The sequence below is a fragment of the Oncorhynchus gorbuscha genome, linkage group LG11 (assembly GCF_021184085.1).
Source record: "Oncorhynchus gorbuscha isolate QuinsamMale2020 ecotype Even-year linkage group LG11, OgorEven_v1.0, whole genome shotgun sequence".
NCBI lineage: Eukaryota > Metazoa > Chordata > Actinopteri > Salmoniformes > Salmonidae > Oncorhynchus > Oncorhynchus gorbuscha.
The window spans coordinates 48,962,506-48,975,642 of record NC_060183.1 but is presented as its reverse complement, the minus strand read 5'-3'; the positions used below and the strand labels follow the sequence as shown (position 1 = coordinate 48,975,642).

Sequence of the window (13,137 nt, the reverse complement as noted above, 5' to 3'; positions counted from 1 at the left end):
CATTACACAGGTGCACCTTGTGCTGAGGACAATAGAAGGCCACTCTAAAATGTGCCGTTTTGTCACACAACACAATGCCATAGATGTCTCAAGTTTTGAAGGAGCGTGCAATTGGAATGCTGACTGCAGGACAGTCCACCAGAGCTGTTGTCAGATAATTGAATGTTAATTTCTCTACCATAAGCCACCAACCAACGTTGTTTAAGAGTATTTGGCAGTATGTCCAACTGGCCTCGTGTATGGTGTCGTGTGGGCGAGCAGTTTGCTGAAGTCAACGTTATAAACAGAGTTCCCCTATGGGGGAGGTGAGCTTATGGTATGGGCAGGCATAAGTTACGGACAACGAACACAACTGCATTTTATTGATGGCAATGCATGACCCCATGTAGCAAGGATCTGTACACAACTCCTGGAAGCTGAAAATGTCCCAGTTCTTCCATGGCCTGCATACTCACCAGACATGTCACACATTGAGCACGTTTGGAATGCTCTAAATTGACGTGTATGACAGCATGTTCCAGTTGCCGACAATGTCCAGTAACTTCACACAGCCATTGAAGAGGAGTGAGACAACATTCCACAGGCCACAATCAACAGCCTGATCGACTTTATGCAAATGAGTGTTGCGCTGCATGAGGAAAATGGTGATCACACCAGATACTGATTGGTTTTCTGATCCACACCCCTAACTTACTTACTTACTAAAGGTATCTGTGACCAACAGATGCATATCAGTATTCCCAGTCATGTGAAATCCATAGATTAGTGCAAGAGGAATTTATTTCAATTTACTGATTGTAACTGTAACTCAAATTGTTGCATGATGCGCTTATATTTCTTTCAATATATACAAATATATGTACATGACAAAGATTGGATACGTTTAGTTCTCGGAAACAACATCAATATGGTATAGACATATTGTGCATGTGTTCATATTTTTATTTTATTTTATTTAACCTTTATTTAACTAGGCAAGTCAGTTAAGAACAAATTATTATTTACAATGACAGCCATATCATATGAATGTGGTTCCAGACAAGCCAAACACTTGTCCAGGGCTCGTGAGATCATCTGCGCAGCGCAACTACAACAAAGATGACCTGGAACGTGCCCATAAATCTCGGGTGTTTGGTTTTAATGTCTATGGCTATTGTCAGCAAATAGTGTTAGTTGATATTTGTCGCCACCTATCGATGCATTTAGCTAACATGTCCTAAATTACTGCTCCATGAGATGCAAGTGAATGTCTCTTTTTCAGTGTCTCTAATGAATTTTGAATGCAATGAGGTTTTGATTCCACAGAAATGGAATGATAACACTTTAACGCAATGGATGATTCTCAAAATGGGGGTCTGGCCTCAAACCTTCCAAAATGACAGGTGCAGGTGGTAGGGGATACCGTCAAACTGTCAACAGACTTTGTTTGCTGTTAACCCTCTTGATGTTGTCCTACCATGAGGGCCACAACCGCCTCAGAGAATGTGTGGGTTTGGGGAGGACCATATTAAACCTCTTCTGTGCAAGTGCAAATAGCTAACCTTATTCATATCAAGACCCTCTGGCGCAAATATGGGAGACACCTTTAAGGTTAATGTTTGAACAATTGTCTTGGATAATGCCTGATAGGAATAGAAGAATATAATGAAAATGCATTTTATTCATAAATAAACCTACTTATAAATAGCCAAATAATAATAGCTAATAATACAGCACTTATAATGCTCAAGGCTGTTTGGCTGGAAACACCACTAATCATCCTGGACACTGTCCCAGTTATGATTACACACAACTCACTTTTGAGTTGCCTCTAATTTGAGATGTCAGTCTATATTTGGTAGTATAAGTGGGCCTATGTGTGGAGGACTGAAAACCCCTGAGTTGACCCCAGTGTGTGGCACCCTGGCACTGGCACAAATACAATAGCACATGTATGTCTCGTGGTTTCAGGGCAGTCCTTTCACACTCTGCCTCCACTGGTCTGTGAAGAGCTCAGATCACAACACACATCACATTTAGCATTGTTCACCATGTGGGTGGATATGGAAATTGGTTTGGCATCTGTATTCAATACATAGCCTGCAGATAGGGGGCTGTTAGGGTGGTGACACAATGGCATGTGAGTTTGTTCAAGGTCACAAAGGCTCATATGCCATATTGTCTGAAACGTGTGGGAAAATAGAGAAGATAAAGCGATGAACTGAGAAAGATATTAAAGACTGAATGAAATATAAAAAGGGACGTGCAAGACAATGATTGGGAGAGAGGGGTAGACAGAAAGAGAGGACTCTAGAGCAGGTATTCCAAAACTGGGGTACGTGCAATGCCGTCGGGGGTACGCCAAATAAAAATGTGATGAACTTTTTATTTTATTTTTATTTTTTTACATTTTCAAACAGTACATTTATATTTTCCAACGGGGCTATACATTTGGGTGAGTTTTTCAAAAATCGCCTGAGTAGCCTCGTTTCACTGCCAAAAATCAAATGAAACCATCTAGTGTTCAGCGAAATAACAAGACAATGTAAAATACAGGTAACCTAGTCAAATAATTAACATCCAATCACATTAACCGTTACTTTCTCGCGTTAAACCTTCACTCTTGCGCAGACATTTAGAAACAAAACATGCCTATTTGAAAATAAGCTACAGGAGTTTTTGAGCGAGAATAAAGACAACTTTCGAGTAGTAAGACATGTATAAAATAAACAGATACCATTAATATGAAGGGGCTAGAAGCTCTTATATGGTGAGCTAACAAATGGCTAGGACAGGCAAGCACCATTCTATTGTGGAGGACTTAATTATTTCTGCTGCCATGGATATGGCTGGGACAATGCTGGGGGAAAAGGCCCAAAAACACATACAGACAATATCTTCATCAAACAACACTGTTTCACGATGTATCAGTGACATGGCAGGAGATGTTTTGAAACAATTACTGCTTCGCATACAAGCCAGTGAATTATATGCCTTACAGCTGGATGAGTCAACAGGAGTGGCGGGTTGGCACAGCTCCTAGTATGTGTCTGTTATGTTCATGGGGGGTCAATTATGGAAGACATCCTTTTCTGGAACCAGGACAACATGAGGGGATACTTTTAAAGTACTAGACAGCTTTGTGACATCAAATGGACTTTGGTGGTCAAGATGTGTTTGTATCTGTACTGATGGCGCAAAAGCCATGACAGGGAGACATAGTGGAGTGGTAATGCGTATGCAAGTAGTTGCTCCCAATGCCATTTCTGTACACTGCAGCATCCACGAGAGGCTCTTGCTGCCAAGGGAATGCCTGACAGCTTGAAAGATGTTTTGGACACTACAGTGAAAATGGTTAACTTTGTTAAAACAAGACCCTTGAACTCTAGTGTATTTTCTGCATTATGCAATGATATGGGCAGCAACCTTGTAATGCTTTTTACAACATACAGAAGTGCGCTGGTTATCAAGGGGCAAAGTTTTGACACTTTTTTTCAATTGAGAAACAAGCTAAGTTTTCTTTAATGACCATAATTTCCACTTGTCTGACCGCTTGCATAACGACGAGTTTCTCACACGACTGGCCTATATATGGGTGATGTTTTTTCTCGCCTGAATGATCTGAATCTAGGATTACAGGGACTTTCCGCAACTATATTCAACGCACGGGACAAAATTGAGGCTACGATTAAGAAGTTGGAGCTCTTTTCTGTCTGCATTAACAAGGACAACACACAGGTCTTTCCATCATTGTATGACTTTTTGTGTGCAAATGAACTCAAGCTTACAGACAATGTCAAATATGATACAGCAAAGCACCTGAGTGAGCTGGGTGCGTAATTATGCAGGTACTTTCCTGGAATAGACGACACAAAAAATTGGATTCGTTATCCCTTTCATGCCCTGCCTCCAGTCCACTTACCGATATCTGAACAAGAGAGCCTCATCGAAATTGCAACAAGCGGTTCTGTGAAAATGTAATCAGAAGCCACGACCAGATTTCTGGATAGGGCTGCGCTCAGAGTTTCCTGCCTTGGCAAATCACGCTGTAAAGACACAGATGCCCTTTGCAACCACATACCGATGTGAGAGTGGATTCTCGGCCCTCACTAGCATGAAAACTAAATTCAAGCATAGACTGTGTGTAACAGTATAGCTTCCGTCCCTCTCCTCGCCCCTACCTGGGCTCGAACCAGGGACCCTCTGAACACATCGACGACAGCCACACTCGAAGCATCGTTACCCATCGCTCCACAAAAGCCGTGGCCCCTACAGAACAAGGGGAACAACTACTTCAAGGTCTCAGAGCGAGTGACGTCAACAATTGAAATTCTATTAGTGCACACCCCGCTAACTAGCTAGTCATTTCAAATCAGTTACACTCACCCCCCTTTTGATCTCCTCATTTTCCGCAGCAACAAGTCATCCGGGTCAACAGTATCAATGTAACAGTATAGCTTCCTCCCCCCTCCTCGCCCCAACCTGGGCTTGAACCAGGGACCCTCTGCACACATCGACGACAGCCAAGGGGAACAACTACTTCAAGGTCTCAGAGCAAGTGACGTCACCGATTGAAACACTATTATCGTGCACACGGCTAACTAGATAGCCATTTCACATCGGTTACATGTGTGTGGAAAATGATTTAAGACTGAGACTCTCCAATACAACCCAACATTGCAGAGTCATGTGCATCCTTTCAAGCACAACCTTCTCATTATCCTGTGGTGAGTTATCTACAATTTTTGATGAACAAATAAGGTTTTATATGTAAGATGGCAAAATAAAACCAAATGATTGATTATTATTATATTATTATTTGTGCCCCTGGTCCTATAAGAGCTCTTTGACACTTCCCACGAGCCTGGTTGTGACAAAAACTCACACTCATTATGTTTAATAAATGTATTGTATAGTGTGTGTGTGTGTGTGGCAGGCTTACAATGACACCAAAAAACAACATTTTAGAGTACGCTGACCCTGGTGCTAGAGGGGGTACGCAGCTGGAGGTTGAATGTTTGAAGGCATACTGGACTATAAAACGTTTGGGAACCGCTGCTCTAGATAATTATTTAGTGTTATACATTCACCCACGGGGCAGATTTCAGTCCCTTCCATCTCATTCTCACCCTCATGTTCAGTCACATGCTGCTGCAGGAGCACACAAATAAAAAATCACAAGCTTTGCCTCACGCACACTCAGACACAATGCCAATGCTCATTAATATATTTGCAAAAGTTAACTGTACGTGGGAAATACACAGGAATTGTATTGTCTTTTGTAACAACAGGGTCCAATCCGTTTCATTCAGAACTCTAGAAATCTGTTGGATTCGCAAAGAAGGGGAAAGCTTCTTAAGAACTGCGGGGAAATGAGGTCAGCCTTATTTGCAGTAACTCTGAGGGTTTTTCCCTGCCTTAATCCTCTCACTCAAACTGTGGATTCATTGGTTGGGCGCATAATTGCAAAAAAACAAACATGAAACGAAAATAAAATGGTGACTAATCCGGACCAGTGGCTTTGGGTTTTGATAAGCCGTCTTCCACGTGAGGGAAGATCATCAAAAGATGATGGTCAGGTTAGATCTTACATTAGACCAAAGTCCTTTGATGAATGCTTGGGAGGCATTCAATAACATTGCAAGGGGTTGATTGACAGTCATGCGATCCCTGATGGGTTGGGAAGGTGACCAGCATTTGACCATGACTAAGGCAAACTAATCAAGCACCTTCCCATGAATACATGTGAAAAATATCCCAGCTATATAGAACTGACCTCAACAGGGCATGTTAATCTGCAAGCTAGGAAATGTTTCACACTGCTAGTGAAATTTGTCAGAGGCAATGCCATTGTGTCCTTTTTAATGATGGTTTCATATAACACAGGGGGAAAGCAATACTGTATAAAAACTAGGTATTATGTGATAAAAGATAAATGCAGTCTTGCGATGGTTTGATGAAATTCCCGTTTAAGCCTTTAATCAATGCATAGTCACAAAAACTCAAGAGGCATGCATCTTAGTATAAATACTATATTCTTTATTTAAATATTTTGCAACTTTGAAAACACATTTACGGAATCTAGTCCTGCATTATTACACTGCGCACACACATGTAGCTTTCATACTCACAAACATTGCTTAGAGAAAAATACACAGACCTCGTCTTGACAGCAGAAGCACCATTGAAAAACTGTCAAGAGCGTGGACAGAATTAGAGGGACTTAATTGACATTGAGCAACATACAAGATACATCTATTTGTTAAGGCGGAATCGGTGCTCACCATTATCAATAAAAGCACTTCAACCTGCATCGCCCTTCCTGCTTCAACACAGTGTCTCCTTAAACCATAGACATTGACTGTCTCAAAATCAGATCAGGTAATTATTCATTAACACAGTGCACCCCCACAGACTGGCGGAAAGAGCAAACTGGAAATATGAGAATGACCAATGAACGTCAGTGCATGTTTTAAGTGTTTGAAGGACAACCTTTAAATTAAGGGGAGTTGATCAGACATTTGGAGGAGAGGCAAGCTGTGAGCGACAGTGGCACCTTTGCAGGTAAGCAAATTCCAGTAGTTCAAATAGCTGGGACAAAGACAGCTTGTCATGCAAATACAGAATGCATAGGACAGACGATATTCATGAAATGAAGTCAAAGACTACAGAGAATTAACTTAAAACCAAATTGAAATAGTATTTAGTACACAAACATACATTTAATTGTACCCATTGATCTTGCCTGTATGGTTGCTTGATGTTCTTTCAAATTATTTTTATGCAAAACTACGCAAGATGATAAATAGTGACAACTTAATTGGTCTCCATTACGCCATGTTAGCCTGACTGTAGGTTTTAGATGAGAAAAAAAAATGTACCCTGGTCATGCTTGTGAAGTTTGGCTCTCCTTCTTTGGTTTCTTTAAGGATTCAAAAGACTGCATTGTAGTTGGTTGCTCACGGACTACCTGTCACATAGAACTAGAGATGCCAATACAACCAAGCCCCTGTTCTGGTCACATTGCATTTTAGGCACAAATAAAAAGACACCTTAGTAGTCTTCTGACTGTTTTGCACCGAAAATACAACTGGGCATCATTCCCCACAAGCAAAATGACAGATTACATGTCAAACGGATTGACAGATATGCTCTCAATGTGAAAATACAGAGACATTTTATGTTACAGTATTGGTGCATGTTTTACTCCAAACCCAGATGAAATCAATGGGGCAAAGATAGTGAATACTCCTCTTTGGTGCACTGGCTTCATAATCATAACAGAACAAACACTGGCTAACAATGAAGAGAGGTGTGTGTGTATTCTGCTATTATGCAGAAAAACCAACAGCGTGCCAAGACCAGTACAGGATGATCAAAAATAACTAAATGGCGCACACACCATTCACGTAAATAATGTACAGTCAAACACATTGAACTGACAAAATAAAAGCAGCAAGTAAATCATTATTGGGAGACAGAACAAATCTAGAAAAAATATTTTTTTAGAGATGACACACCCACCACACAGACCACATATGATTCCTACTGAGTAGTAAGATGGTATGATTCCTACTGAGTAGTAAGATGGTATGATTCCTACTGAGTAGTAAGATGGTATGATTCGTATTTGCCATCCATGGACCTATATAAGGCGTCACAAAAGAATCACACGGTGAATCCATATGTTGGATGACACATTTCAACCGTCACATCATGGCTCTCAAACTAATAACATTAAAGTTATAAAAATAAATCTTTGTTTTTTTATATATATATATATATATAATTCATACCTGCCCTATTGGTACGGTTGAAAGCATTCCCAGATGCTAGCATTAGCTTCGCAAGTTAACACGTATCAACAGCAAAGACATTCAAACAAGAACCTACACCCACTTAGTGCACACGCACGCACACACGTCGACAAAGACGTGCCACGCAGACATGCTGTCATAGTTCTGACACTATTACCGGGTCAAACGGGTCCATGTCAATGTCGTGGTTCTTTCGGCCCACGGAAGAGAGGGATTGAGAATATTTACCTTTATAGATTGTGAATGCTCGTTCGTACACATCTGTCACAAAGCAAAATGATCATCCTTTGCATCATTATCAGCGTCAAAGTGAAGACACACTGCCTTGTTTCACAACAAACAATATTTACAAATCCATGCGGCTGTGTGCACTGACAGAACTTTTCAGTAACCTCAATGTGGTGACATTTCAGACTAGCCTATAGGTGACACTCTGGAGAAATCCCTGCTAGAGGCGCTAGTAAATGGTACTGGCCAGCTACCCCTTCATACAAGTCTAAGACAACATCACCAAACTCGTACTGTATCTACATCCTTTCTTATTACAAGTCACAACCCTCTCTAAAACCCACAACAACACAGTTGCTCAATTCCCCAGTCTTAGTATCCAGCCACACACATAGAAGCCTTGGAACAGATCATCACGCAGCTACGACATTTACAACACAGATTTACAACACAGACATTCAAATCTCCCTAACAACCACAAACCATGGCTTACTTTACTTAGAATACCACTGCTTGTTTCAGGGTGACCAAGCCCAACTCTATCCCCGTATCGGGTCCCTCCCCGCAAAAGCAACCCCCCCCCTTGCATTCAGGACTGCACTTCGGTCTGTCCCAATTAAGTGATGTTTTGAAATAAGATATGGGAGAAGGGGAAGAAAGCAGTGTGCTGTTCTACACCGTGTGCATCACAATTAACACGAGAAAGTCTTAGCTGCCTGCCTCCTCTCACTAATACAGTACCAAAACAAAATGGAAGAATACAGATCGAGCTACATTCTGTGGTGAGGAGTTTGTGTTCCATGTTGTGGCGGTGAGATAGGAAGGTCAGTGAGGGGATATATGGGGGGGGGGGGGGGGGGGGCTGCAGTCCGTCCGACAGGAACCAGTGCACTTGAGAAGGAGGCAGGTGGAAGACTTGAATGGTGGGAAGTAAACGGTTCCAATAAGCATCACACACACTTAGTCTGTGTATTCTGCCACAATGGACAGCAGCACCGTGATGTCATCAGGCTTCCCCCCTGCAGGACACAAGACAAAAGAGAACGTGTCAATTGGTTTTCCAGAGATCAAAGTCAACCTTGAATAACCCAATCTGCAAGCTGACGGTGGGCATAAAAATACAGTGGAGCTGGAGGTGTTATTAGGGACGGAAAGGACTTCCCAAGAACCTGATACGTACCTCTTACATTCAGGCCATTGTCACAGGCAAACTGAGCGAAAGGAGACATGTAGTTGGGGTCATAGGCCAGTTCGTGTGCTTGCTTTGCAATGCTCTGTGCCGTCTGCTGGATGCTGTCATAGTTGGCGCTCTGAGAAATACAAGCATTAGCATGAGGACAAAGAAATGTGTGCAGGTATTTACTAAGGTGAATGTGTAGATTTAGGTAGGTGTGAAAGCAGCTAGGAGGCACTGCGACGGGTTACCTTGAGCTTTTTGAGCTCTTGCAGGATCATGTAGTCGGGCATGTTGTCGAAGAGGCCATCCGAGGCGGTCAGGATGATGTCACCCAGCTGGACATCGAAGGAGGCGCTATCAGCGGCCTCAGGGCTGGGGAGGAGAACACAGGACAGCACTATTAATCAGGGCCAGCCAGAGGGCACCAGAGAGCTGCTACCAGATAGACACATGATCCTCACAAATATGATCAGGAGGAATCTGGTCAAAAGGTGACTGTGCCTCAGATGGATATAATGGCTGGGTAATAAGACAGCAGATTCCCCCTGGCACACAGTGCAGCCTGCCCTGCTCCAGCCCCACTCACCCGCCCGCCCGCCCGCCCGCCAGGCCCAGCATGATCTCTGGCTCCTAGATAGGGTAGGGGAGCCGGACGTAACCCTCTGCCCTCGAAACTGTGGAATTGCCCCTTATTAAACCCCTTCCATATCAGAAAGACAGAGAGCAAATGTGAACATGTGAGGGTGTGTCTGCTGAGAAGTACGTATGCATGGAAGCATAATGTAACATTGTGCAAGTTTGCGTGTTAATGCGATCGCTATAGGAGAGTGCGGACTGCAATATAAAACAATAAAGGTCTCATTTAAATGTAGAAACACATGGAGGAGCTCAAAATAATCCCTATTTTTCCCAGAGATTTCCGGTTGGAGAAAAAGAACAAGGCCAGCGGAAAGGTCCGCCCCGTCTGCTACTGGCCTGTGTGTGTGAGCGCGTGTCTGGCATGGTTCCAGGCACTACACACTGTTGGCAGAACAGCTGAAGTAAGGGGTTGGTTGCTGTCACATGGCCCCTCAATAAAAAAAAGAGAGAAGGAAAACATACCCTGCCAGCACCTAGGAGCTCACGTGGTCTCCAGGCCAGGCTGAAAATGACTTGGGGGCTATTGGAGGGTGGGCTGTTGTTTGGCCTAAACTAACTAAACAAGGGCACAGCGTCACATGGCTGTTATTGAGCCAATAATTACAGTCCCAGAATGAGGACAAAGCTTATTCGTTATCTAGCCCACCGTTCCTTTCAAATCCTTCTGTGAACTGACGAGAAGGGAAATTCTAGATACGATGTTAACCTTACTTCCAATGACAACCCGTCATTTGCTCCAGGTATATCGTCTAAAGCAGGGATGGTCAAACTCATTTTTCCCACAGGGGGTTACGGAATCGGTCTACCAAGGTGGTCCAGCAGACCGCACTGAAAATGTGTTATCTTTCCTCACCATCAAAATCAGCCCAAAATAGTAAACTATCTATAGCTGTTGGAATTTTGAATGCTCTCCCGACTGTCTAGCTTTAGCAAGCTGGACACAGTCAAGAAACTGAATAACATTCTACACAGTTTTGATTTGGTGTTAGTCATTTTAAAGTCTATAGCGGGGCCATAAAGCCAGTTTTCTCAATACGAATGGTAATTTGAGACCAGGTGGAGGGTCAGAGAAGGAGGTGAAGGAGACTGACCGGTCACTGAGTACCACTCCCTCTGCCCCTGGGGGAGCGATGGACAGCTGGAAAGGGGTGTTGAAGTAGTGCTGCTGTTCATCGGAGCGATGCACCACCTCTCCCCCTCGCACCACCAGGAAACCAGAGTCCCCTAGATTACACGTGTGCAGTTGGTGGCTCCTTCGGTCCAGGACCACAATACATGCTGTGCTGCTACCTGTGGAAGTGGAGAGGGGCAGAAGAGAGGGAATATACCAACATATGGTGGTTTGCCATCACTTGATATCCATTTCTACTTGTGTTTAAAAAAGTGGGGTTATCCAGTACAGCAGGGAAGGGGTGTGTGAGATCACATGCTAGACCAGTCAGTCTGGCACAGACTAAAAACAGATGTCCTTCCCCTGTCCCCACTATGCAGCTTCTATCTACCACTGTCCTTCAGAAGGGACAGTCAAGCACAGACCTTGGCTTTAGCTGCTATCACACTATCCTAAAATAAGAAGCAGGTCACTTTTCATAGGCAAACATCGTGTAACTTGGTGGACTGTAGTGTCTCAGAGCAGGCAGCCTTGCCTGTGGTGTCGGGTCTCAGTTGAAAAATGTGGCCTCAGTCTGTCAAGTTTACACACCAGTGCCATTAAAAAACCATGTGGACCCGTGAGCAGCGTCAGTAACTGTTCCTTCCACTGACCTTTTAGGTGCTCTGAAATGGACCGAAATGGTAACTGAGGGGGGGGCTACAGACTTGGTCAGGTGTTTGTTCCAATGACCTCTGGAACTGGACCTTGGAACTGGGTGGTGGCAGACTGAAGGACGGCACCATTTCAGTTCCAAGGTCCAGTTCATAATCAAAGAATCATCTCCAGCACCTTTAGAATTAGAACACAGGGAAGTAAAAAAAAAAAAAAGTACCTTTAACTTTACTCTATTTTACTTGGGGAGCGGAGAATTTTTTAATTAGGGCCACATTATTAGGGAGGAAAGCTTTGTTATAATGATCTTTTTGGAATGATTGATAGTGCAGCTCAGCGGGCCTGTGTTAGTTGGAGTGTGTGTGTTACTCACCTGGCCTGTCCTGTCCCTCCACATGCATTACACTGTGTGTGTATTAGATGTCGACAGATTAAAAATCGGCCAATTTTTATATATATTTGTAATAATGTCAATTACAACACTGAATTATTATTAATATTATATATTTTTTTGGTATATTTTTTTTTTACCCCTTTTTCTCCCCAATTTCATGGTATCCAATTGTTGTAGTAGCTACTATCTTGTCTTATCACTACAACTCCCGTACGGGCTCGGGAGAGACGAAGGTTGAAAGTCATGCGTCCTCCGATACACAACCCAACCAAGCCGCACTGCTTCTTAACACAGCGCCATCCAACCCCGAAGCCAGCCGCACCAATGTGTCAGAGGAAACACCGTGCACCTGGTAACCTTGGTTAGCTCGTATTGTGCCCAGCCCGCCACAGGAGTCGCTGGTGCGCGATGAGACAAGGATTTCCAGATTATCGATTGTTATGAAAATATGAAATCGGCCATGCCGAATAATCGTTCGCCCTCTAGTGTGTATTACTCACCTGTCCCCCCCATATGCATTATACTGTGAGTGAGAATGTAGTATGTGTACTCACCAAGCAAGGGTACTTTGTTTTGTAGGAGCTCATAGTAGCCAGAGGTGAGGATGCCCACAGGGCTGCTGGGGGTGAAGCGGCCCTCCTTCACCAGTCGCTCACATGTCCTCATCAGGGTGGCAGAGAACTGGGACGGGTCCACCCCGTAGTCCCTCCATCCACCTACACCATCCGCCACACCTGAGACACACAGAGAAAAATAAGTGTATAAGTGACTGTAAGTCGCTTTGGATAAAAGCGTCTGCTAAATGGCATATATTATATATATTATTATTATTATTAAGTATCAGAACAGTGAATGGTTATGGGCAATTCCACAGTAAAGCATTAAAACACACCGAGAATCTCCCTGCCGATAGGTACTTATCACAGTGGGAGGCCGTTCGTTCTCTTGCTAGAACAAAAGCGGTAACTGCTGTGTGCCGACCCGGTAGTGACAAATCTACTATTTCTCCTTATAGAATCGCAATGCTTGTCAGTTTCCAACAACTTAGGGCCTATGGCACTGCATCGCAGCATACCTACAGACCCGGGTTTATTCCCGGGCTGTGCCACAACCGGCCGCGAATCCCATAGGACAGCGC

At 43.5% G+C, this 13,137-nt stretch overlaps 1 protein-coding gene across 2 annotated transcripts in view; it reads right to left on the bottom strand.

The window, feature by feature from the left end:
* Positions 1-5,995: 5,995 nt before the first annotated feature.
* Positions 5,996-13,137, bottom strand: part of LOC124048837 (protein phosphatase PTC7 homolog) — a 28,253-nt gene continuing 21,111 nt past the window's right edge. For both annotated transcript variants that reach the window (XM_046369954.1, XM_046369955.1), the window contains exons 2-6: positions 12,554-12,733; positions 10,932-11,130; positions 9,450-9,573; positions 9,205-9,334; positions 5,996-9,043 (exon numbers count right to left, since the gene is read on the bottom strand). In XM_046369954.1, the coding sequence (XP_046225910.1) occupies positions 8,985-9,043; positions 9,205-9,334; positions 9,450-9,573; positions 10,932-11,130; positions 12,554-12,733 (692 nt within the window). In that variant the 3' untranslated portion in view covers positions 5,996-8,984. The remainder of the gene's footprint in view (positions 9,044-9,204; positions 9,335-9,449; positions 9,574-10,931; positions 11,131-12,553; positions 12,734-13,137) is intronic.